This window comes from Hipposideros armiger, unplaced genomic scaffold (genome assembly GCF_001890085.2).
Source record: "Hipposideros armiger isolate ML-2016 unplaced genomic scaffold, ASM189008v1 scaffold_59, whole genome shotgun sequence".
NCBI lineage: Eukaryota > Metazoa > Chordata > Mammalia > Chiroptera > Hipposideridae > Hipposideros > Hipposideros armiger.
Window position 1 is genome coordinate 2,617,151 of NW_017731409.1, and position 27,678 is coordinate 2,644,828.

Genomic DNA, 27,678 nt, shown 5'->3' on the forward strand with positions numbered 1-27,678 from the left:
GAGTTAGCAAGCTGTTGCATTCTCGTCATAAGAGGCAGACTTTGTTAGGATAAAAACCTCTTGATATGTGCTTAACTCCCCCCCTCCCCATGTTCTTTTCCTAAAATGTTCAAATGACTTAGGTCATCCTTTCTGACCTCAAAGTCAATTATAGTATTTCCCTCAGATATAAATTTTTTTTTTTTTTTTAGCTGAGCCATCCTGCTACCTGTTGGCAGCTCAGCGGCTGCTCAGCTCGGGCTGACTCGAACCGTTGTTGCTCAGAGCTCAAACTCTTGAGCGAGCTCTTAACCAACTGAGCCACTCAGCCGGCCCTCCCTCAGATATAATTTTATTCCAATGCTGAAGTGTTATCAATGACCATGTCAATCTATTAAATATTAGTATATAGTACAGCAGCTATAGTCATTACACAATTCCAGTTCATTACCTATATATAGCACAGTCTTCAAATTCTGCACTCCTATATAAAAATGCAAAAACTGTCAAATGTACTATGTCTCATGTATATAAAAAACTATTTGCATCATGAGAAACTTGAATAGTCAACACAATTTATATGGACATTGGCCATTCATAAAAACAACTTACATATTCTATTGTACTATGCAGATCAGAGAAAGGAAGTAAGGTTATCAAATCAGACAAGAGAATTTAAGGAAACAATCATATCTTTTAAAAGATCAGCATATGCTGTATGTAAGTTTAACTAGACCAGAGTCTGCTGAGTGTGCAATAAAGTCTGATCCACAAAGTTTGAGCTAAAAAATTGGTGCTTCTAACGGAATGTTTTCCAAGAATTAAAAGACATGAATTAAAAGACATACACATGAATTCAAGGCTAACAGAGTAGCTCCAGACCAAAGTGGCACCTTTAAAAAAAATTTTTTTAGGAAAGTATTTCTGATGACTCAAGCAGTCTTCTAAATACAGTCTTGCCCAGTGCACAGAAGTACCGTGGCTCCCCACCCCCCAAATTCCTATGAAGGTAATTTAACTGTTAAATAACTTCAATATTTATAACTGTGAGACATCGACCCCTGTGTATATACATACACATTTTTTCATGGAAATATGACTTGGCAGAAAGGACAGGTGAAAACAAAAGGTCTTTACATGGATTAAATAGAACTGCTGTTGCAATCTTTCATTTAGAATCCCCCACAATGAGGCAAGACCACCCAAAGCCATAGAGAATAAGAACTGCTGTGCACGAACTGCCTAAGGGGAGCTGCCTCTCACTAGCTGGAGGTCTAAGGACGGGTCTGCATTGCCTGCCACCTTATCCTCAGTCTCGCCGAAGTATCAGGGCTACCTTCGTACTGGCCATTTGCCAGATCAAGTCCTATCATGCCACAGGGTGGATATTCCTTCACCTCAGCCAAGTGGATGGCACCCACTGAGGTTCAGTGTCAAGTTTGTTAATTAACCTAAGCAGTTCCTGATAGGCTTTATCAAGATCTGAATTCACAATTGCCGTGTCAAAGTAGTGGCCGTTGTTCTGCTCCATCTCTCTCGTCTTCTCAATGATTTCTCTCAGCTCTTCAGGCTGCAAAGAGGAGATGAAAACAGGTTAACTCCATTCCTTACCAAAATACATGAGTCAGAGACGGCCAAAAACAAGAAATAACCTTGCTTTTCTTCTGTCTCTCAAAACACTCAGCCTCAGGGGCTCCTCCCACCATCAGGGCCCCAGTGATTTCTGTTGCTCTGGCATCTCCAAGCCTCATGGTGTGAATCACTGGGGACTCAATATAACCAGTTTATACTGCTATTTAGGTTTTCATATGTTTGTCTTATCTCACCCACAAAACCGAAGGCTTCAAGGTCACAGACTGTTACTTTGAATTTTCTACATTTTTAAATGTTTTAAGACCTCATACCCTCTTCCTAAAAATAACACTTTCTGTAACAGAGTGAACCTTTCTGGTTGGAGCAAAGGTGGCATGACCAAAGCGCTATCTACTCTTGGCTCTTAGGAAGGGCCCCTCCCTGTTATGTCTGTTGCAGAGTTAGGCAAAGTCAACACTGGAAAAGCAAAGGATCAATAGAATGAGTATCGTTCTATGAAAATACTGCTCATCAACCCAAGATTTAATAATCAAATACAGCTGACCCATGAACAACAGGGTTTTGAACTGCTTGGGTCCATTAATACAGATTTTTTCCAATACCTATAACCGTTTCCAATTCATGATTGGGGGTGTATGCATTGATCTACGCCATTTTATACAGGGAACTTGAGCATCACAGACTTTGGCATCTGCGAGGGGTCCTAGAGCCAATCCCCGCAGATACAAAGGGGAGTCAAAAGTTATACGTGATTTTCGATTGCATGGGTGTCAGTGCCCCAATCCCTGTTTGTTCAGAGTCGACTGTATATGTGTTTTTTTGGAAATAGCTTAATCTGTTAAATTGTTACTCTGTTTTCAATACACAAAGCAGGTCTTGAAGGTGCAAAAAGTATCCTAAGAAGAGTTTGCCAAAGATAAAGAGCAGGCTACTTTGAAATACTGGGTAATGGAAACAACTGTTTCACGTAGACAAGCAGCTGGCAAGGCTACACCCAGAACCCTCTGATTATCAGGTGCAAGTGTTCAAAAAAGTGAAACTGCCCCCAAGTCACCCTTGTCAAGGAAGAGACTCAACTCACATCCAAATGTCTCATATAAAAGTCACATGTCAGTACTATATTGGACCCACAACACAAAACTATATCCTTCAACTGGTTGAACTTCTGTAACAGCAGGAAAACAGTAAACATATGACAGCTCTGCTTGTCCTGAGGCAGTTTTTGTGTGGCTGGCTAATTTTCATTCTGGAATTCTGTGCATCTGGTTGTCGTACACAGGATCCTTTGTCCCCTTGCAGGGGCTCTACTACACTAATGTAACCAAACACACTGACATTGTGATAAAACTGATGTCTACTCAAAGCTCAAGACTATTGAAAGAACATTCCAGAACTCAAAATAGAATCTAAACTTTGTGGTGCTAGAGTTGAAATGTAAATATTAAGCCCCGCAACTTACAGAGATTAAGATGAATATTCAATCCACCTAGTTTTTCTTTTATCAAATATAAGGCATTATTTCATGATTTGCCAAAATGGCTTACAGCATTTATTTTGTTTTCTTATTTTCCAAATTATAATTCATGACTAAGCTGAAACAAAATATTTTTGCTCAAAAATTTTGGGACTGAAAAAAAGTAGCCTATAAGGAAAACTGACCACATCAGTTCATACTATCAAATTACCCCTCTCAAGCCCCTATTTTAACAGAAAAGATTCCGATATTCAGATAACTGCTCCAGTGAGAAACACCACCCTTTTTGTGCCATCAACACTGCCCTCCCTTCAAAACAACCCAAAACACCTCTACCCATTAGCAGCTATTCCTCATTTTCTACCAACCTCTAGCCCTAGGTAACCACTAATCTACTTTAAAAAAATATATTTTTTTAATTGGGGAATTGGGGGAGGGGAACAGCGTTGGGGAATCAGGGAAGGGGAACAGACAAGTTGCTGTTCTTTTGTTCTTCAGTCTAGTTGTGGAGGACGTTGCTTCACTGGCCCATGTTGGTATTATCATTGTGCTCTTCTCCCAGGAGAGGCAGATCGGTCGCCGGACTCTGGACGGCCGCTCATGGCAGCTCTCGGCAGCTCACGCCGGCTGCCGGCCGCTCATGGTAGCTTATGGCAGCCCACTGCAGCTTCACTGCAGCCTACGCCGTCGCCGGTGACTCACTGCAGCTCAGCTCCAGGTCGAGCTGTTGTTCAGCACCTTAGCTGTAAAGGGCAGTGTCACTGGCCCTCATGTGGGATTCGAAGGGGGGCCCTGCTGCTCAGAGCTGGCGTCCCAAGCCAGCTCTTAACCAACGCGCCACTCGGCCGGCCCTGTGACCAGCTTCTTTCAATGTTTTCAAGGTACATCCATGTTATACCATGTATATGTATCAGTACTTCATTCCTTTTTATGACTGTTTTTCAAGACTTAAATACAATAAAGCTACAGTAATCAAGATGATATGATATTAGCATAACAACAGAACAGAGTTCAGAAATAACCCACCCCTTAACCCCTACGGCATATTTGGTCAGGTCATTGTCTACAAAGGTGCCAATGGGAGAAAGGATAGTCTTTTTCAAGAAATGTTTCTAGAGCAACAAGATATCCACATGTGATTAAAAAAACAAAACAAAGGAAACCCTTTTAGAAGAAAACATAGGATAAATTTTTATAATCTTGAAGTAGACAAATGTTTTTAGACCACAAATATCAATAACCATAAGAAAAATGAAAAAAGTATACTTCATTAAAATTAAACATTTCTGGGCCAACTGAGTGATGCATTGGTTAAGAGTTGGCTTAGGACACCAGCTCTGAGCAGCAGGGCCCTGGTTCGGGTCCCACATGAGGGCCAGTGATGCTGCGCCCTCTACAGCTAAGATGGTGAACAACAGCTCGACCTGGAGCTGGGCTGCCGTGGGCCAGCAAAGTGTAGGCTGCAGCCCCTGCTGCAGTGGGCTGCTGTGAGCTACCGTGAGTGGCTGGCAGCCAGCGTGAGCAGCTGTGAGCCACCGTGAGTGGCCGTCCAATGGCTGGCGACTGATCTGCCTCGGCTGGGAAGAGCGCAATGATAATATCAACATGGGCCAGTGAAGTGACGTCCTCCACAACTAGACTGAAGAACAAAAGGCCAGCAACTTGTCTGTTCCCCTTCCCCGATTCCCCAGCGCTGTTCCCCTCCCCCAATTCCCCAATAAAAATATTTTTAAAAAATTAAACATTTCTGATCTTCAAAAAATGCCATTAAAAAAGATACACTTTGAGAGAATATATCTAGAAAAAAGAATTTTTACAACTCAGAAAAAATCCAATTAAAGATTTGAGACATTTTACCAAAGAACATGCCTAAACGACTACATGAAAAGGTGCTATCATTAGCCATCAGAAAAATGCAAATGAAACCATAATAACATTTCACACCTATTAGAACTGAAAAAAACTGATATAAACCAACAACAGCAAAAATTGGTGAGGATGTGGAACAAATGAAACCAAAGTGGGAACATAAAATAGCAAACTTTTAAAAAGTTTGGTAGTTTTATACAGTTAAACATACACTTAGCATTTGATCTAGCAATTCAAAAGAAATGAAAACATATCTACCAAAAGACTATGAATGTTTATAGCAGTTTTAGTCACACTAGCTAAAATTGATTAACTGGTGAATAGACAAACTGATATATTTAGATCGTGGTATACCACTTAGCAATCAGAAGGTATGAACTACTGTTAGACGCAACACAGATGAATCTGAAACATTATGCTGATCAAAAGACAGATGCAAACTTAAACATACTGTATGGTTCCATTTGTATTAACTTTTAGGACAGACAAAACAAATCAATAGCACCAGAAAGCAGATTAGTGGCTGTCTGGGGAAGAATGGAGGGGTACTAACTTCCAAGGGGCATACGAGAATTTTTTTGAGTGATAAGAATGTTCTAAATCTTGACTGGCTTGATTGTTACACAGGTATACAGCTTGTCAAAACTTACTGAATTATATAACTGAAATGCATGCATTTTATTTATGTAAAGTAACCTCAATTAAATTAATTTTTAAAAATTAGAAAATCCTAACTAGAAAATCAAGCATATTGTATACCATTAAAACAGTTTGGTACTGAGTAAGCCTCTGCTTAAAAAATATGTATAATTGGTATGCTAGACCTCATTCAACTTGGGATGGCTAATTCAAATAAAGTACGTAAAAAACTCCATGAGAGCACTGCCAGAGACCACCGACCAAAAAACAGTTGCTTAACATGTTTTCAAAAGCTATAGGGGCCCTTGGTATGATTACTGAATCCTTGTTTAAGAATAACCTAACAAAAAAAAAAGTGTGCATGTTAGAAAATAGAAAATTAGGCCGAAGAAGCAGAATGAGGTCCACCCTGGGCCCTAAGGCGCATCCCTCTCCTTCAACAACCATGTTATTTCTTGTTGATCAAAGTAGTTGCTGGGCACCGAGTTTCATGGAGTAGTAAAATCATCATGTGATTTTTCTCAAGAACCTTTCTTTTGTATCATCCCAAGTGCTCAGGACAACACATGATCTGACCCAACTTATTTATGAACTTACAATTGTGCTGCAACAATGAAAAAGGGGGAAACACTACTTGGTAGCTAGCCTACTTAGCCTGAACAGTACCCTCAGCATTAGGGTGGGAAAGCCCCTGATGTCGACAGTCTAAGACATGGAAAAACACCACCTTCCCATATATGTAGACTGGATAAGAAATGCAGACCCAGAGTGAAAAAGGGTATCTTGGGTGGAAGGCGGGTTGGTGGGTGTGGTGAACAGTAAAGAATCAAAGGAAAGGAGTGTTGTTATGCTTTTAATGACTTTGAAAGGAGCTTTTCAAGGAAGAGTATTACTTGTTTATCTGGTTTTTAAGGAAAGTCAGAGGCACAGCAAATGAAATGAGATCTGAGGATTCCTCAGTTAAATAGAAATATTTAAAAATTCAGCAAAAAACAAGGAAAAGTATTTATTACTTCGATATAGCAAGTCACATAACAGCTTTTATTTCACACATTTAATAAAAAGTCAATGCTTTCCGATTAATGTCAGTATATTATAATTTAATTATTAATAATGTTTAGTATAACATGAACTACCTCAACCATGTCCAGCATCTAAGATAATATGAAAAATCTTTCCATTTCAGACCAAAGGGAGGAGACAAACGAACATAAAATTTCAATGAGAAAAAGGAAGAGTAAAACAGCACTTTATGTTGGCTCTCTGCATATACGGAGTATCTGCAGAGAAAAGTGGGTAATCCCTAAATAACTGTTGAGACCCTTTTAACGTGTGGAGTGTCACATAATCCCTGCTGGTAATAACATATACTCACGTGAAGGAGAGTAAGGAAGTGTTAAGGAATGCCACAGCTTACCATACATTTGGGATAACAACAGGGAATGTGTGGAGAACAAGAGAGCCCCCTTCTTTGGAGAGATGCCATAGTACAAGCAGAGGCAACCATGGCCATTTTGGGGAAAGTGATAAGGCAGAAAGAGTAATCAGTCTGAAAGCTCAAGCTGATGTAGCTTTTAAGCATTGTGACATATTAGACCATGACTGTTTCATGTTTATTTTCAATGGACTAGTACAACGATATAATAACTTTACCTTTGGATTCTTCCCCTCTTTGGCCAGTAATGCCCGAAGTCTTTCTTGTGAAGGGGGTGCAATGAAAATAATATATGGTTTCAAGTCTGAATTCCGGAGAGTCTTCAATGACTGAAAGAAATTTCTTTTTTATTAGTTTCAGGTGTACAAAACAATGTAATAGTTAGACGTTTACACCCCTCACAAAGTGATAACCCCCTCCCCCCCATGAAAAGAAATTTTGGATCTTTAAAATAATTTTCATTTAACTACTTCCCAGTAATATACTTGGAATATAATAATGTCATTTTTTAAAAAAACATTACCTATGAGTGTTTCCAAACATCTTCATAACAAAAAATTCACAATATTTTAAGATCCTACCATTCACAGTAATAATATATTGTGTACCTATAAAACCAACCTCTCTCTCTCCCTCTCCCTCTCCCTCCCTCTCTCTCTCTCTCTCTCTCTCTCTCACACACACACACACACACACACAGAGGCTTGCTCTTTTTATGTAATGAAATAGAAATGAATGACATTGAAGGTTTACAATTATGTGATGCAGGCTTACAACCTGCTAAGATCACACACAGATTATAATAACCATATTAAAAATCCACTTTGGAAGAATTAGAAATGAACAGTCACCCCCATGTGCCAGGGTATAAATGCAAGCATAACCAGAGAGAAAAATTTCACATATACATACAAAAAGGAAAACATTCTGGAAAAGCACATCCAAAAACACCAGACTGTCTGAATGAGATTGTGGTTTTCACTTTGCCTTTGCCACTGCATGACCGTGTGTCCCTAAACTGTCAAATAATATAAAGAATTCTAAGGAATTCAGTAAAAACATACTTCTCTTAAGTGTTTATAATTGAGATAGTACAGACTAAACTCTTTGTCCACTAAAAAAACCAAAGAAAGCCTAATTACTATTTCAAGAGAGCCACTGTAGAGTCAATTTTCTCACACCCATCTCCCTAATGACACTGCCTGTGTTTCCTAAGCTGACATAGGCAGTAGATACCCCCACGGTAAGGCAAGTTTTATATCAAAGCTTTCTAGCCCAGAAAAAGAAAAAATTTTCCACAACAAACACAATTTAAAAATCCTAAATTTCTAAAATTATTTTACTTTTTTTTTAAAGATTTTTATTGGGGAATTGGGGGGATGGGAACAGTGCTGGGGAATTGGAAGGGGAACAGACAAGTTGCTGTCGTTTTGTTCTTCAGTCTAGTTGTGGAGGACGTTGCTTCACTAGCCCAAGTTGGCACCATCATTGCACTCTTCCTGGGCAAGGCAGATCAGTCGCCGGCTTCTGGATGGCCGCTCAGGGCGGCTGCTGGCCGCTTACGCTGGCTGCTGGCTACACACGGTAGCCCATGGCAACCCACTGCCACAGGGGCTGCAGCCTACGCCGTCGCCGGCGACTCACGGCAGCCCAGCACCAGGTTGAGCTGTTGTTCAGCATCTTAGCTGTGGAGGGCAGTGTCACTGGCCCTCATATGTGGGATCCGAACTGGGGCCCTCTGGCGTCCCAAGCCAGATCTTAACCATCGCGCCACTCGGCCAGCCCCCAAAAAATTATTTTACTTTTTAATGGCAATCTAAGAAGCAACTGTAACATTTAAAGTTTTTGCTTAGTCTGCCAGATAACAGAAACCAATGGAGATTTCATTATTTAATACAACCAAACATTATGATGCCTGCTTATACTTGAACTACGGCCCTTAGAACGATAAAAATGACCTCTATTCTGATTTTTCTCAGATCAAAATCAGCAAAGGAAAATTCTTGTATAGCCTCTAAAATATTTAAAGTAGTACCAATACTACAGTTACTGTATTTTAAGTTTTAGAAAATATGTACACATATGTACGTGTATGTAGGTATGTATTTTACTGAGGAAATTGAAAGAGATTTGGGTATATGAGAACTTAATTAGGTCCTGTGGTTCCTGGACCAAAATACAGTTTCCACTAAATTACTCTGCAAAAAATGCCCTCAAGTTGAACATCCTAATCCAAAATAGCTTTACCTGTGTACGAAGACTTAAAAGACATATTTTCCCAGAGTTGATCACTTGCCGTACAGAATCTATGCTGGTTCCATACAAATTTTTCTCAAATTCACCATGTTCAATGAACTTCCCAGCTGCTATGTCTGCCTCAAATGCTTGCCGTGAAACAAAGTGGTAATCTCTACCGGCTACTTCGTGGTCTCTCCTATTCCGAGTTGTATCTGGGCAAACAAAATCAGGAAAAATAATGGGCATGGTCAGGGGAAGAATGGGGGTTAATTCTACAAGCCAGAGAAAATTTTTTATTTATAATAAAATGAATTGAGGAAATGTTAAGAGCCCATGTGTTTAATTTAACATTGACTGGTTTTATTTCTAGATTGAGAAATGAAAAAAAATGTTTTTAATATCTTACTAGCTATACTTAATTACCTTAATACAGTTTATGCTTACTCTTTAAATTACTTCATCTTGCATTTAAAACACTACCACTTATCTTTTCCTGAAGTTTATTTCCATAAGATTAGGTTCCATATCATTTTTAAACAGAACTTCTGTGTTCAGAGATTATGTCTAAATTTTTATCTTCTACATCAGTTTAAAAACACTAGAAGCTGATCCATATTGAACAGGGAATTGTAAGAAGCCTCAAATGAAATTCATATAGAAAGTAATTAGTAACATATTCTTAGGAAAAATTAAAATTTCTCAAGAATGACTATCTTTAGTAACAAATTCTCAAATGATTTGGTTAAAACAAAGTTTCTCTTTCCTGGACGATGTTGTTTTTGATGAAATGGATGAAAGATTTCCCTATACAGTTAAGTTCTATATGATAAACGAAAAAGCACAGAAAAATGGGAATGCTTTCAAACTTACGAGGAACTGCAGATGCAAAGCGGTCTTTTTCTTTGTTCATGAGTCTCTGACGCAATTCATTCTGGCCACAGTTCTGTGGACCAATCAAAATGATAGGCCTTTTCCTATTTGCTGGCTGATGATATAGTGACATTTCCTCATAAGTTAAGATTTCTTCATTGTCATAGTCTTTAGAAAAAGAAAAAGAGTTAAGCCCTTCAGACAGAATTATTACTATGTAATAAACATATACTCATAGATCTTCCAAAAAAATTGGAAAGCACAATTTACTATTAAAAATGCTTAACGGGCCGGCCGAGTGGCTCAGTTGGTTAAGAGCTCGCTCAAGAGTGTGAGCTCTGAGCAACAGCGGTTTGAGTCCCAGCCCGAGCTGAGCTGCAGCAGAGCTACCAACAGGTGGCAGGATGGCTCAGCTAAAAAATAAATAAATAAATAAAATAAAAATGCTTAACTTTTTGGATCAAGGTAGTATTATATCATGAGTATTTTCCCATGTCATTACATCCTTTCCAGGATACTATGAAAATAAACCAGGTAATATATTAATTCTTCTAGGTATGTTTATTGCTTATTTCATACTGTCTTTAAATGTTTGATACAATGTAATTATACTGACTCTTAACATAAAACAGCTAGCTTGCAGCCAATACTTTGACACAGAAAGCAGTGCACCAGGGGATAAACTAAAGAGAATAATATCATTTTTGTAAAATGGGGATATTAACACTTTACTTAGAGGGTTGGCTTAAGGATCAGACATAATGCATATGCTGAGCACAATCCCTGGCACAGACAGACATTCACAAATAATGGCTATAACTAGTGGTATCAGAGAAAGTTGGAACACTTTTCTGTAATTATATAACTTGAAAACCAGTCATATCTGTGCCATTCACACTTCCTACATTTATGTTTACTTTATTCTGGGATACTAATATTAACCTGAGGTCATGATTCAAGAAGAGGTATACATTATAAGTAGGGTAACATTCCTGAAGCCCATAATTCAGATGAAATAAGAGCTATCAAGTGGTAAGAACAAAGGCAGACAACCAGCAGTCTGGCATCTTCTCACTCATACTACGTCATCTGACTGGGAAGGAGCATCAGATGTGTTAGTCAGACTTTGTCAGCTATAAGTTCCATGGGGGCAGGGGACCATCTCAGTCTTGCCAGTGCTTAGCACACTGCAGGAACTTAAACTGGATTTATTTAAATTTTAGCTCAACCATATATTTGCTGTAAGAACTTAAGCAGGTCACTTTAACATCTGAACTTGAATTTATTAATCTGTAATCTCAAGGAATTTATTGTGAAAACCAAATGGCTGAAGGCATCTAAAGCATACAGTTACTGCCCTGGAATAGAACAATTATTATAAATGAGTTATTATTAATAAAAATATTAATTATGACACCATTATGAACAGAAATGTAATTCTTTCCCTTCCCCAAATGCTTTTCATTCTGAAAAATCTGAGTTCCTTCTTCTAACATGTACAATCAGACTGAGGCAGCAATGTGATTTACAGACTTCATTTATGTATCTGTACACTTGAGGTTTGTAAAGTTTTCTATAGCTAATTAGAGCTGAATCAGTTAATTTTAGTGTGTTTCAAAAGGAGGAGATATTAATCACCCAAGTATAGAGGAAAGGATTAAAAATTCAATAAATCTTAGCTACATAATGTATCAATTAGCATTAAGGATGTTTATTTTAGGAAAAAAACTTATTAAAGTACATGGAATCTCGGATTGTGAAATCTCAGATTTAGTTTTATATGGAAATTTTCAATAATCTATAACATTTTATTTTCATTAGTTTAATTTATTCTGCCTAAAAAAATTCAAGGTATTGGGAGAATAGCCTTATAAATTATATAAGTTAAGGATTACCTTTACTTTATTATTTGGTTTGTTTCTAACATGAACCACAGCAAAGGCAGCAAATGCTAATGCCCATAAGGGCCAACCAGGAAGGTAATGAAAGTAGGAAATCAGGTTGTGTTGATGAAAAATGGGAGGTGGTGGAGGCTGCTGAACTAAGGCAGCAGGAGCCCAATGTAAAGGCAATGGCCATCACTCAGTTCAGCAGGTGGTTGCTACCTGGGAGCCAAGTGTTATTAGAGCTTTTGATTTTAAGAGAAGCTTCAACTTAAAAACAAAAAAAATATTGAATCTTTGCAATAAATTAAAATAAAGCAAAAAAACTCTCCTGTGGGCCTGAATCAGCCAGCAGGTAGCAGGCACTGTGGGAAGGGCAGCCTTGGTGACAAGAGTTATTGTAGCCAAATTATTCATCGTTTACTTAAAATACAGCTATAATGTTAGAAGCATGTATTAATTTCTCAACTAAGGGGTTTAAAGAAAGAATTAGAGGAATTTCAATTCAATTTCCTCAAAATTAGAGGAATATCAATGTAACACTATATATGTTAATTGTACTTTAATTTTTATTCCAGTTTGTCTCAGAATTCAAAACACTGCATTACTCATAGGATTCCCAAAAAAACGCATTTCTGATAAACGACTTTCTTAAGCACGTTTGTCACATTAAGGGGCAAAACAGAACTAGAACGAAAACACCCTGAAAATATCAGTTAATTTCTTTCAAATGTTAGATATTAGATATTTATATCTTTCTGATATAAATCCAGCTATCTCTGAGAGTGGAACTTACCATCATTTTTATTGGCATTATATAAAACCTTTTTCCTCTTCTTTTTATTCTTCTTTGCACACCATAGTTTTCCTGTTGAATAATCATAAATATAACTACAGATGTGGAATTTTTTCCTTGAACAAAGCTACATATTTCAAATTGAAGAACTCAAATCCTTAATTTAAATTTATAAACATTTATTACATTGTTAATAAAAGAATTATTTTTCAGGGAAGTATTTACAATTTTCCATTGATCTTACATTATAGACAATCTTTAATACTCAAATCCTGTCCTTTCGTTACAGTCCTAAGATAATCAGTTTTGCCTCTCATATCACTCTTGCTATGACTACATCTTGACAGTCCTAATATGTAAATTTAAACATGGTTCCAGATGGAGACCCAAGAAACCTGTACTGTCAAATAAAAGTGTCCAACCTGATTTTTCGGGCTCCTTATCTTCTTCTATAGTTTGCTTCATGGCTTCCCTTTGTTGCTGAAAGCTTTTCCCTTAATAGCAGAAAGGAAAAAGAGTAAAATATTTAAAAGAACAGAAGTATTTTTTTTTTAAATCAAGGGAAAACACCAGAAGTAACTTTTCATTTATACTCCCTTCCAGTTCCATCTGTCACCTATGACAGTGTGTCCTATGATTATAAGCCTCCAAATGTTTAAAGTATTAAGTTTCAACCTCACTTTCAACCAATCCTAGGACAGATATTATTAGAATATATCACCTGTTAGAAAATAAAATAAACCAGTGATAGAAAATTTAACAGTTCAATTTTTACAAAGCTTTCATTGAGCATTTGCTATGTGGAAAGTACTGTGCTAGATCTTACAACAGTTCTGATCATTTAGAATTACCTGAAATCAAGCAAATTCATTCTAAGCGTTAACTTTCCAAAATAATATATGAACATTCATCACGTTTCAATTCTAAGACACCACTTAACATACTTCCTTGCATATATTATTCTCAATCCCTCTTTTTCTTTGTATGTATGGATAAACATGCATGTAAATGTTTTAATGTTTTTTATTTCCACCTAATTTTTTTTTGTTTTTTATTTTCACCTTTAAGCTACCAATACTACAAATAAATGAAAAACATATTGTTTTTCCTCTCAGGATTAAGCTTTTAATATAGGAGGCTTTCAAGGTTTCTGACCTTCATCTTCTTTTCATACATCTACCTTAAAATCAAATGTATTTTTTCTGAAGGATAAAAGTTTTACTTAGAAAATTCAGGATTAGAGTTCTACTTTTATATTTAATTTTTGTATCTAATTCTTTCCATTTCAAGCCAAGGATTCTTAAAATCAATAAACAATTTCCACCTATGTTGGGAGGATCTGTAGACTGTAGTATATTTCATAAGAACAGAAGCAAAAACATTAATATTGAGTTTGACACACATAAGAAGCATTAAAGGAAACCAGGTTATCTCTAGGAGCTGTACCCATCACATTCTTCGTGAAACCAGTAACTGGAGGGAAAAATTTAAGAGCACTAAAATTTAAAAGTATTTATCTTTAACAGGTTAAAAAAATAAGGAACAAAATGATTTTAATCACTTACATATTGAAATGTTTTAAAGCATTACAGTGTTAACTTCTATGGCACATTTTTATAGTACACACATAATTAGATTATTTTTGAAATAGAAGCAGACATTAATGGGAGATGGACATTGTGACCTCATAAAAATCCTTCTACCAGAAAACCATCATCAAACCCAAACTAAGGTGGGTCCAGAAAACCATCATCAAACCCAAACTAAGGTGGGTCCAGAAAACTATCATCAAACCAAACTAAGGTGGGTTCAATGATATCATTGAAGTCTCCTTGACTCATCTATATACTTTCAGAAACTCAATGTAATCGATCAGTTAATAAACACCAGTTCTAAATATTTATGGGCTAAGGCTGGCAAGGTAGTTACCAAATTGGTATTATGGCAAAAGCACTGGGCAGAGAACCATGATGGCTGCCCAATACTCCAGGATTTGAGAGGAATGTCCTGTTAACTGTTACTGTGAAGCATCAAGGATATAGTATCACCCTGTAAATGTAATATAAGAAACTCATTCCTTGAAATATGACCAAGTATAGACAAAATTTGTTTCCAGCTTTTGGGTTTTAAAGTAATGACTTGTGGCTTTCTGTGAGCTTATTATACACATAAAGAACAAATGTAAATATTACATTTTTATATCATAATTTCATTCTAAAGTCCAACAAATTAGTCACAATTATATTCAAGATGCTTATGCTACAAAAATAACATAAAACCCTATTATCTGAAAAGTAATTACATCATTTTTTTATAGGCATGAAAAAGTGAGTTTTTCCTCTGTGAAGGCTTGCATTTTATGTTAATATGTACTTTCTACTATATTGTCCTTACCTGGAATAAGACCAGCTAGAGGTTGATTATCTTCATCCCCTTCCCTGTAGGCTTGCCACCAATTTGGATCTTCTTGACTGATTACATGAAGTATATCCCCCTTTTGGAAAGACAGACCTAACTCTCGACATGGAACATAAGGGTCATCTGAGGGGTCATAGTCAAAATGAGCTTTTACATGGATCTAAAAGATAAAAAGGGGGAAAAATGATGATGAAATGGCAACACAAAATATTTAGCATAAATATAATTAAAATGTTACAATTTTTCATTAGTGCAAAGAAATTACAAGTTGAAAGAAGGAATTTAGGTAGCTAACAGTATTTGGGGGGCAATATTTTCTCAGGATCATCTTCAATTCAATTCAATTAAGTTCATGTCTCTGTTGACTGAAACATGTACAAGAGTATGCAAAACACTGTTACTGTTAGCCTCGAACAAGCTGAGATACTAAGGGGCCTCAAAGGCTTACAAGAAGAAGAAGGAATGTAATAAAGACCCCCCACCCCGCAATTCCTGACCTGTGAAAACAATAACTCTGCAAGAAGGTACACATTTTATAAACCACTACTACGAGGAAAGGTAGACTAACCTCGTATCTGTCATCTAAGCAGGCGAGTGTCTGTTTCCCTGGTGCCACCCTTCTTGACCACACTGTCAGTGTGACTGTGCCTTAATCTCTTTCAGTGTTTCTTCTAAAGGACATGTTTACACTCATAAACAATCACACACCAAACTTCTAAAATTATCTAATTCAAGTTTATAAACTATACATAGGCTTTGAACTATTACTAGTGGTATAAGTTAAAACTTTTTACTAACAGTGTGCTTGCTTATCAAAAAACTGTTATGCTTTTAGCATTAAAAGGTAAGTCAGAATTCACAGAAACCTTATTGAAAGCTAAGTTGATTTCCTGTGCCATTTCCTCCAATATACCTCTCTCTATAAGACATAACAAAGTATTCTTCCTTCTAAGAAGGAATAAAGGAAGTAATATTAATATTCTCTTTAACTTCTCTACCATAATTTTTACCAACATGGGCAAGTGGCATGTGGCATTTCCAAAATCTGTAAAAAGCCTACTTTCATCTAATGAAATCCAACATCTACATGCAATGAGTGTTTCTGCCCCACATGGCTTAAATTTCAGGTTTGCCTCAACAAGCCAAATTGACAGTATAATAATTTTATAATTCTGGATCCTTTTCTATCCAACTGTTATTTGGCTTTCCTTAAGCCTTTTACCCTCACCGTAATTGAGGCCATCTATTATAAAGATAGAGTTTGCCTCAAAAATTGTTTTATTAATAAATAGTATCTTTTTTCAGCCCCTGAAACACTAAAAAAAACTGACTATCCTCAAATCAACCATGATGGACTATACAAAATTTCATAATATATAATACTTCCTAAGTGATAAATATACAAGGTGTGATCAAACAATACAATGAATGTTTAAATAAAAAAATTTATACTAAAAGATACACTGTCATTAATAACCCTTCAAAATATTCCCCCTTGCTCCTAACACACTTATCCCATCATTCTTGCCACTTTCTGAAGCAGTTCTGGAAGTCCTCTTTTGTGAGTGTCTTTAGTTGCACTGTCATGGCTGCCTTAATGTCTTGAATCGACTCAAAACATTTACCTTTCCTGATCATTTTGACTTTGGGAAAGAGCCAGCAGATCCGGTGAATAAAGTGGATGAGGACACACTGTAATGTTTTTATTTGACAGAAACTGCCATACCAGAAGCAATGTGTGACACGGAGCCTTTCCATTGTGATCATAAATACGGTGAATGCTGCTGCTGAGTGCCATCCAACAGAAAGGCAGGGATCTTCAATACGGATGCAGTTCATTGAACTTTGGTAACTGTGTGACAGTTTTAACTTGTTCGGTGCAGTCAGTAGGGTGAAAGCTACGGTTGAGAGAAGGCATGTTTTAAAGTGAGCCATAAATCATCCTCCATAATGACAATGCTACATGTCACAAATTGCTTCTGAGAAAGCAATTTCTGTCAAATAAAAACATTAGGTAGTTTCTTCATCCACCTTATTCACTGGATCTGGCACCGTGTGACTTCTGGCTCTTCCCCAAAGTCAAAATGATGCAGGACATCGAGGCAGCCATGACAGCACAACTAAAGATACTCACGAAGGAGGACTTCCAGAACTGCTTCAGAAAGTGGCAAGAACAATGGGATAAGTGTGTGAGGTGGGGTATTTTAAGGGGGATTAATGGCAATGTGTCTTTTACTGTAATACATTTTTTTAAAACATTCACCATATTGTTTGATCACATCATATGTATTTATTACCCCTCCATTATAAGGCATAATAACCAAGAATCCTCATGAAAGCAACAGCCTCTTTCAGAAATTGTACATAAGGGTGTTATTAGATAAAAAACATTACTTTTAATTTCAGAAAAATATTTTAATAACTTCTGTAAAAAGGAAATGAGGAAATCTAAGTCCCAATATACAAATAGCAACACTGAGATAAAGCAAGTGATGTAGTTAAAAATATAGAACTTACTAGTCTGCTTTTTTTGAGGTAGCTTTTCACTGATGTACTTACATAAGTTCAAACAGTACACAAAGTCATCATTGTATACATCAATGAATTTTCACAAATGAAGGACATCTGTGTAACTTGCACCAATATCAAGAACCAGAATATCTCCAGTATATCAGAAGCCCCGCCTCACGTTCCTTTCAGTCACTAGCCAACGTATGCCCTCCAAGGGTAAACATTATCCTGATTTTAGAAGCATAGATTAGCTCCCTCTGTATTTTACTTCATTTAAACAGTATCACACTTTACATACACTTGGATTAAATATGATTTAAGATACCCCACTCAATTTGGCAGTGTTTTGCTGCTTTCCAACTAGAGTGCTTGAAAGAGTTTTGTTCTTGATATAAAAACAGTGTTGATTAAACTCTTGAAAACTTTGTTAAAACCAAAAATGAATTTTACAAAGTGATGCAGAGTAGCAGTAATCAAAACACAATTCAGAGGTTGGGTAAAAATATACATACAATTTTATAATTTTAGAATGAGATGTCTCTAATATGCAGGATGATCAAAAAAACCTCTTGGGTACCATCCCTGTCAAATGCTTCCAAAAATGTTTAAATTGTTGCCTTTTAGCCAAAAAAGTCTTGAAAAATGTAAATATGGAATTATGAGTATTATTTTAGGTGGTGGAGAGATCACTTCTGTTATCAGGCTTTTCCAAGATCTATGCAATCAGACCACTTGTAAGCCTGATGGATGATTTCATGAAATCACTTTCTAAAGTAATAACCAGCATGTTGTTTTGGATGTGCTTTGCTCAGATCACCTGCCTGGGATGTTTATTAAAATACTGAATTCTTATGCCACATCTCAGATGTTCAGACTCCACATTTTAATTAGGTTCTTGGATAGCTGTTATATAAATGCCACTTAAACTGTACCCTAAAATCTTAGAGAACTACTACCCTGAGGGAAACTAACAGCGAGGAGGCTGTCTGTATCTAGGTATATGGCCTTTCCCAGAGGCCAACAAAATCACCTAGAGATGCTTTTTTCTCTGCTCTTGCCTAAGTCTGACCCCTTCACTATTCAGATTTAGCTGGTTTGGAATGGAATCCCTCTTTGTTTAGGCTGGGAAGAAGAGTACAGAGGATGTGCTATGTTTATGTGACAAGTTTGTGTAGCGCTATTTAAAATGTACCCTAAAATTAAGAGCAAAGTTTATTTAATATCACAGAAATTAACCATTTGATTAAATTAAAATCTGAGCACGTCTTGCCATGTACGGTGTGACTTCTATCCATATAGTCCACTGATCAATTCTTTTCAGTTCTAGAAGTTATCTTCACCTATCTTTCCTCTCCAGCTGTTAGCGGCTAATTTGTTTCCCACACAAAGGAAAACAGAGCCCTTTTTAAATGAAGGAGGGAAGCTGACCTTTATAGACAAGTTCCAAGGCTTAATAATGGTGTAATATCAATATAGTGTATCTGATCAAAACAGTGTTTGGTTTCTAAACCAAACAAAATCTTCTTAAATTTTTACATTTAAATTCAAAGTATAGCATAGTTTAATCACAATTATCTCCCAGCATATTTCTCTTTGCTTTTTTTAAAAATAGTACCTGTAAGCTATTCACATTTGAGTCCTAATGATGGTGGGAATATGGCAAAGGGATATTGATTTATCAACTTATTTGCATGTTTCCTAAGGGATTCAAAGCTCTAAAATAATTTTTCTTTGTAATTTTTATTTGTTTATTTATTATAGCAGAGTTATCTTTAACTTTTAAAATTACTTGTGGAAGAGAAAACAGTGAACGTGTGTCTTCCTTTATCTTTGGCCTAAACCTTACCCCTAAGGCAGATGGTAAAATTAAGGGCAGCGTGAAGAAGTAAAGCCTTTGTAGTGTCCAGCAAGTTGTCCAATCCCTCCCCCTGAGATTCCTCCTCCTTAACACCCACCCAAGAAGGAATATCTTTATTATTTGTTCTCTTCCACGTTTTACGAGAAGTTGGGATTATCTGTGGGACATCTGATTGATGTTTAGTAGTAGGCAGCCAGAAATGTGAACCTTAGGGTAACAGCTAACAGAGCAACTGCCCTAACTTGAAAAGGGATATCCATCTAACACACACTGAAATTTTCTGTATTTTTTTGCATCTCCTGATAAAATATGTATTTATAAAAATCTTAGTATATGATGAAATTCCAGGTCTTCTTCCAAATGAGAAAAAATTAAGATGAAAATCATGTACTACATTTTATGCCTATTACAGAAAAGTAAACTGTGTCAGAAGTACTCCCTTAAGTTTCTTTTACATCACCCATAGCAACCACTTTACTCTTGCCATTTATGATGTTATAATAAGCAATTGATTATAGTGCGTTTCAGATAATACCTATTTGGTTTATCTATCTAAATTATGTGTTTCTTTCTAACACCACAAAACATACATCAGAAAGATACCTTTTGTTGCTCTCACTAGATCCTGACCTGTACCATAATGATGCTCAATAAATTGGTTTTAACTTTTTAAAATCACTAATCCCACAAATTATTCTGCATATTCCAACTAAAATTATGATTTTCTGTCACTTTTTTCTTTGTGGAAACGTTCAGTGCAAACTTTTGTAACAGTAGTTAATTTTAAACCAGTTAGGTTTAGGGGCCGGCCGAGTGGCTCAGTTGGTTAAGAGCTCGCTCAAGAGTTTGAGCTCTGAGCAACAGCGGTTCGAGTCCAGCCCAAGCTGAGCAGCCGCTGAGCTGCCAACAGGTAGCAGGATGGCTCAGCTAAAAAAAAATAAAAAAATAAACCAGTTAGGTTTGATGAAAACTTTGCAAGAGACATTGCAATTACGAGTTCTTCACAACAAAAGGAAGAAATGAAGGAAATGAAAAGTATTGCCCAACATAGTCTTTATTTTTAAAAGCTCTCTACTCATCAAATGCTGTATTTTAAAAAAGTTAAACCTGACATTGTTTCTCTTCCTTTCTCTCTCTCCCTTTCTCTGTAAAGTCATATAAGTAAAGGCATATTCCAACCCTCTGATGTGTCTCCTCAATGCAGAACTACTTTTGAAGTCCAGAGCTTGTTCACAGGAGGGAAATGTGGAAAGGCATAATGCGCAGAGAATGGGGCTGCTGGAATTTGGAGACAAACTATTTCCCCATTTCTTCCCCTACAAAGAACTTTAAACAGAAAGAAGGTTGCAGATGCAACATCAACTTCAATATGTTCCATAAATAATGGGAAAACATAGAATGATAGCCAAAATATATAGTATAACTGTGATTGAGAAAAAAAAAAAAAAGAAATTGTATTCCCTTTCAAACTGCTGTGCTTTTATAAAAGTTAAGAATAACAGAGGTAGTACATCAGGCTTCCATGTTAATCCAGTACTTTGAAGTCTGTTATTTAACAGTTTTACTGAGATGTAAAATTCATATACTATACAAGTCACCCATGCACACAACTGGATGATTTTTAGTAGATTCAGAGCTGTGTAACCACAAACAATTTTAGAACATTTTTATCATCCCAAAGAAACCCCATACTGATTAGGAATCCCTCCCATTCCCTGCTAACCTAAGGAATAACACCTAAGGAATAACTAATCTACTTTCTGACTATCTATTCTGGACATTTCATATAAATGAACCAACACATGGCCTTTTGTGGCTGGCTTCTTCCACTTAGCATAATTTTATTAATGTCATCATGTTGAAGCATATTATATCAGTACTTTATTCCCTTTCATTGCCAAATAATATCCCATTCTATGGGTACACCATATTTCATTTCCCATTCATTAGCCGGCAGACATTTGAGTTGTTTCTACTTTCGGGCTATTACAAATACTGCTGCTATGAACACTCACATGCAAGTTTTTGTGAGGATATATGTTTTCAATTCTCCTGGATATACACCTAGGAGTGGAACTGCTGGGTCATAGGGTAACAAAGTCTACCTTTTAATATAGCTAGTTGAGGAAATGTTTTAACATAAAGAGCAATACACATTCTAACATGAGAGTTGTGCATGCTTTGTAAAAGCACTTTATCCCCCTACACTAAGTATACTTAAGTTAAATAAACATACCTATAACAGGAAAAGACAAAGTTCAGTGTTATTACAAGTCATAAAAATTCTGAAAGAAAAGTATTTTCTAATTTTCACTTTTCTGGGTTTTCTCAATATGAAAAAGATATTTCTTTTTTATTTATATAAACTCTACTGAATTTCCTTGTTTTTACTTGAGCGCAAAAAATATTTGGAATGACATTTCTGATACTCAAATAATAAACATCCATGTGCAAATTTCTGTGTCAACGTAAGTTGTGTGTGTATACAATGCATTTTAATAATACATACTTGTAAAAAATTTAAAAAAAGTAAAAATCATCCAGATACTCTCACTTGGAAATAAGCATTGTCAATACTCAATGCTAGTCTTCTTTCTATGCATAGTCTGCCATCTTGACCATAAGTCTCTGGACTGAAGTTTTTAATTCCTTAATATTTACACAAATGAACTGAAAACTTATGTCCACACAAAAACCTGCACAGGGATGTTTATAGCAATCTTACTACCAAAACTTGGAAGCAGCCAAGATGTCTTTCAGTAGGTGAGTGGATTAATTGTTGTATATCCAGACAATGGAATATATTGTTCAGCGCTAAAAAAACATCAGAGATCAAGCTATGAAAAGATATGGAAGAAACTTAAATGCTTATCACTAGTGAAAAAAGCCAATCTGAAATGGCTATATACTGTAAGATTCTAACTATATGACATTCTGGAAAAGGAAAAACTACAGTGATCAGTGGTTGCCATGGGTTGGGGTGGGGAATGATGAACAGACAGAACAAAGAGGGTTTTGGGGCAGTAAAACTATTCTCCAGAACACAATGGTGAATACATGTAATTATACATTTGTTAAAACCCACAGGATGTACAACACCAAAAGTGAATTCTAAGGTAAACTATGAACTTTGGGTAATAACAAAACCATCAATTCACTGATGTAACAAATGTACCCCTGTGGTGCAAGATGTGATAGTGGGGGAGATTCTGCATGTGTGCAGGCAAAGAGGTGTGTGAAACGCTGGACTTTCTGCCCCATTTTGCTGTGAACTTAAAACTACTCTAAAAAAATAAAGTGTATTAATTAAAAAAAAAAAAGTAAACAGTAGCCATCAGACAATAAATAACGAACAAAAAAGAATCACTTACTACAGTCTCCTTGGCAGGAGGAGGCTTGATCTGTTGACTGGGAATCAGAACAAATGTCAAAGTACCATGCATATCAGACTGTAATAGAGAGATTAGATAGTTTTTACAATCCATATTTATGAAAATCATTCTATGATCTTATGATCAATTCTCCCTAAACTGGACTATTCTGGAACCTTTAGGAGACTAAAAACAATCTGTAAAGATGACCTCATTTCATCAGGAAGCACAAATTATGCCTTTCATAGACTCCATTATATTAGAGCTACCCCATACTACGGCATTCTGCAATTCTGGTCCACTGGGGAAAGCCATTTAGCCTGCAAGTCTTGGGTTTTTGTCTTCTATTTAGTGTAAGTTTAGGAAGACTCCATAGTGAAGGGTTGGATTATACCACAGTGCTATAACAATTCTGAATTATCTACTCTGCCACACATCAATTTTAGTACAGTTGAATTTGAAACTAATTATGACTAGATTTAGAAAAGTGATGCATATATACAAATATTCTCACTTCCCAGATGCTTTGTCTCTGTCATCCATTCTGTTTTTTTACCTGTATAGAGTCTTACTGCTAGGTTCACTATATTTCCAGGTATACCACTAACTGCATTGTTTAGACACCTCCAGCATAGACAGTAATCACAACCTGTGGCAATGAGATAGCAGGAAGCAGTGCTCAACCTACAGATAGCAGCCAATAAAACAAGGGCTAAAAACAATGACCACTGGCACTTTACCAAAGCAATGAAGGGAGTTGGGTGAAAATAAGGACGTAAGGGTGCTTTCTAGGTTCTCCAAGAGACATCAGCAGATAGGAGAGATTCTATTGTAACAACTGATGCTAAGTCAATAAGAATGTAAATCTGGTTGGTGGGCATATACAAAGTAATCATAAATTGCTCTCACAAGTGTCTACAAATGGCTTCCTGATTATACCTGCAATGTCTAATAGACTTTACATAATGATGGAAATGTTATCTACACCTTAACATGGGAGTCATTAGCTACACACTTCTCTTTAGCACCAGAAACACAGCTAGAAGGAACGAGAAACTGAATTTTAAATTTTACTTAACTTAAATTGAAATAACACATGTAGCTAGTGGCTATTATATTGGACAGTATAGTTGTATACCACTGCTATTATCTAATATTGTTAAGGAAGCAACAATCAATTGTCGGTAAAATAACAATATAAACATAAAAATCACGAGGGCAAAGACTTTGTTACTGTTTGCTTAGCAGCCAGCACATAGTAGGCACTCAATAAATGTATGCTGAAAGAATGAGTTATATCAATGATTTCAGAGGCAAATAAAATATACCTAGTAGTAATAAAGCTCCAAATGAAAAAAAAAAGTTAATGGTACCCATCCCCCCCAAAAAAACTCTACTAATAAATATTGTGGAAATAATAATGTCATGTGAAAATTAAGCTAGAAATTACCTAGTGCTCTAAACAATTATTTTTAAAATGCTTTAAAAATATTTTACTCTGAAGTCTAATAACAAAAAACAGCTTTTGAAAACCTCCAATTATCCTTCTATCTGTGTCAACTTACCAATAAGTCAAAAACCTCATTGACATCTTTCCCCCGAATTTCAATACCATTAATTTCCAGAACTTCATCTCCTTCATGTAACAGACCGCTTTTTTCTGCAGCACCTCCTTTTACTATCCGACTAATGATGACAGAATCCATTTCATTACGAACTGTAGCACCCTTAAAAAAAAAAAATCAACATCCAATTTTAAAATAAAAATGCAATTTTTTAGTAAATATTTCCTCATTCTTAAGTTCTCATTTTTTTCTATTCAACAATACTAGTCTTCAGTTATCTTGAGAAACAATTTACTTATACAGCTAGAGTAATCATGATAATTAGATTTGAAAGTTGACCATTTTCCCCACATTTTCTGCTTCAGAAACATTCCATTCATTAGAATTCAAAAAAAGCTCGAAAATAAGAGTTTGTAACTTTTTTTTAATGAAAGTTTATTGGGGTGACAATGGTTAGTAAAGTTACACAGGTTTCAAGTGTACAATTCTGTAATACATCATCTATATATCACATTGTGTATTCACCACCCAGAGTTAGTTCTCCTTCCATCACCATATATTTGATCCCTTTACCCTCATCACCCCCCTCCCGCCTTACCCTCTGGTAACCACTAAACTATTGTCTATCAGTTTTTGTTTCTTTGTCTGTCTTGTTCCTTTGTTGCTTTCAGTTTTATATCCCACATATCAGTGAAATCATATGGTTCTTGGCTTTTTCTGTCTGACTTATTTTGCTTAGCATAATAATCTCAAGATCCATCCATGTTGTCACAAATGGCACTATTTCATAACATTTTTCTCCTAAATTTTGTCAAAACTGTCCCAATTTCTTTTTTCTGGTAGGGAAAAAAAACCTACTTATATAAACTCCTCATAAAATATAGTCCCCATTTTATGTACCACACTAGTCAAGACACAATTTGAGATATCAGAATTCAAGAATCTTCTCTGAAAACAAAATTAAGGCAATAATAACAGACTAAGAAAAAAGATTGAAAAAAGTTTTACATATAAGAACTATAAAAAAATATTAACATTAAGGAACACATACTTCTAAGTATATGTGAAGTATAGAAGTAATTGTGTTTTGATGGATTTAATCAAATAAAAATCAGATTTTCTAATTATTGTTAAAAAAAAAGCTGGGAGAATAATGAAACAGATTGCTTGTCTCTTTGTTCCTCAACAATTATTTCATAAGCTACTACTTTAATCTAATTATAGTAAGAAAAGATAAACAAATTTTTCTTAGCTGAATAAGGAATATGAGGAAGAACATAAAAGATTCCAACAAATTAACCTCAAAACAGAAAAACTACCAGAAACATAAAGAGATCTTCAACTATCTGCCATACAAAAGACCCTGTGTAGAAAGGACTTTAGAGGAGAGGTGTGAAACACTTACCAATGGAATATCTCGAGCCTTTTCTATACGAACTATTTTTACAGTTTCTCCTCCATACTGGCCAATGCTTTCATAAACTCTCTCATCTGTAACGGGTTCGAGCTGCATTTCCTGCTCAGCAACCTTATCATGGGCCAGTAAAAGTGCCTGTTTCAAAGAAATCCATAGCATTTAAGGTGATAGCATGATTTATTTCTGTAGAGAGATTTTAACCTAATCATTGCATAGTGCTCTAAGCATTAAACCTTTAAAAAGAAAGGCTATAGTTAATTATACAAGTATATTCAGATTTGTTTCCAAATTTTCCAATTGAAGTACAGATGCAACCCTACATCTTTTATAGCTAATAATAACTAAAGATGTGTTAGACACACAGGGCATACTCTGGAATGGATTGTGAAAGTCTAAAATGCTTATTATACTTCATAAAATAAAAATCAATTTAAAGGTTCAACACAATAGATAATTTAAATTTACAGAAAACATAACCACAAAAAGGGGAGGAATTTTTGTAACAAACAAGCTGTTTAAAAACTAATGCAGTTAATTTTAAAAATGAAAATATATAATCCAACATTTTGCAGTGGGAGTTGTAAACAATCACAGCAGTCTAGATACTGCTGGAGGTCTCTTCTAGCTCTAAGAGACTTTGATTCAGTGACTCTGTATATTGGACAAAACACATATATAATGCCCTGTCCATTTTCTACCTGAATATGTGGAGCATTCAGCAAAGCAGTTAATTCTTGTCCTTCCTTCTGGTGGGTTGGCTTCAAAACAGTTTGTACCTAAGAAACAAGAAGAGGTCATTCTTCCTAGGTTGCAGGGAATATCACCATCTCTACAGTTATTTAAAAAAAGATACAATTGAAAATTGTAAAAACTACTTATAAGAAAGCGCTAAAAAGAATTATGTGAAAAAAATGTACTTGTTCTCAGTTTTCAATCTTTTATCATGGTTAACAATAGCATTCCTTATTTTTAAAAAATGCTCGGTAAGATTTTGGTATTATACGAATGAAATATTCCCTTCTTGAAAGTTTCTCCCAACATTATAATAATTACGTAAGGGAAGAAAAACTATTCTAACAGTTATCTTGCTATTTTATAGTTTTTTTAATCCTAGGTTTATGCCACTATATTTTAAATCAGAGGTGACACTTTCAAGAGTTACAGACTAACAAGGTAAGTTTATATGAAGAGTAATGGAACAACCACCATGATATAGTGAATTACATTTAAAAATCTCCCAATGTAAGCAATTCTCGCATCTCTAGAATAAACTCCACTTGATTATGATTTTTTTTTTTTTAGCTTTTGTTCCTTATCTGTAGAATGGCACCTACCATTTAAGGTTCTTAAAAGATTGAAGTAATCCATCTAAGCTGCTTAGCACAGTATCTAGCACATAATAAATTATTACTCGAAATATTTCTAGATGTGAGTTATTCATATTTTAAAATTTCTACATTAATGTTCACAAATTGTATTGGTCTCTCTTTGTGAGCATGGTCGTGTACACTGTTTTAGAAAAGTTCTGTCTGGTTTTACTATCTAGGTCATACTATCCTAGTACAATGAGTTGGGAAAAAGTCTAGATTTATATGTAAGAACAGTTTAACATAATGTATGTTCCTGAATGGTTTCATAGAGCCTGTACATAAAATCAGCAGGGCCTGGTAGATTTTTTTTTTTTAAGATTTTTATTGGGGAATTGGGGGAAGGGGAACAGACAAGTTGCTATCCTTTTGTTCTTCAGTCTAGTTGTGGAGGA

General features: G+C 35.8%; 1 protein-coding gene across 7 annotated transcripts in view; it reads right to left on the reverse strand.

Moving 5' to 3' along the window:
- Positions 1-240: 240 nt before the first annotated feature.
- Positions 241-27,678, reverse strand: part of PALS1 (protein associated with LIN7 1, MAGUK p55 family member) — a 73,246-nt gene continuing 45,808 nt past the window's right edge. For all 7 annotated transcript variants that reach the window (XM_019641303.1, XM_019641308.1, XM_019641307.1 and 4 more), the window contains 11 exons: positions 26,615-26,692; positions 25,905-26,051; positions 24,500-24,661; positions 22,935-23,012; positions 15,171-15,354; positions 13,199-13,270; positions 12,777-12,848; positions 10,098-10,265; positions 9,237-9,439; positions 7,208-7,318; positions 241-1,549 (listed from right to left, as the gene is read on the reverse strand). In XM_019641303.1, the coding sequence (XP_019496848.1) occupies positions 1,373-1,549; positions 7,208-7,318; positions 9,237-9,439; positions 10,098-10,265; positions 12,777-12,848; positions 13,199-13,270; positions 15,171-15,354; positions 22,935-23,012; positions 24,500-24,661; positions 25,905-26,051; positions 26,615-26,692 (1,452 nt within the window). In that variant the 3' untranslated portion in view covers positions 241-1,372. The remainder of the gene's footprint in view (positions 1,550-7,207; positions 7,319-9,236; positions 9,440-10,097; positions 10,266-12,776; positions 12,849-13,198; positions 13,271-15,170; positions 15,355-22,934; positions 23,013-24,499; positions 24,662-25,904; positions 26,052-26,614; positions 26,693-27,678) is intronic.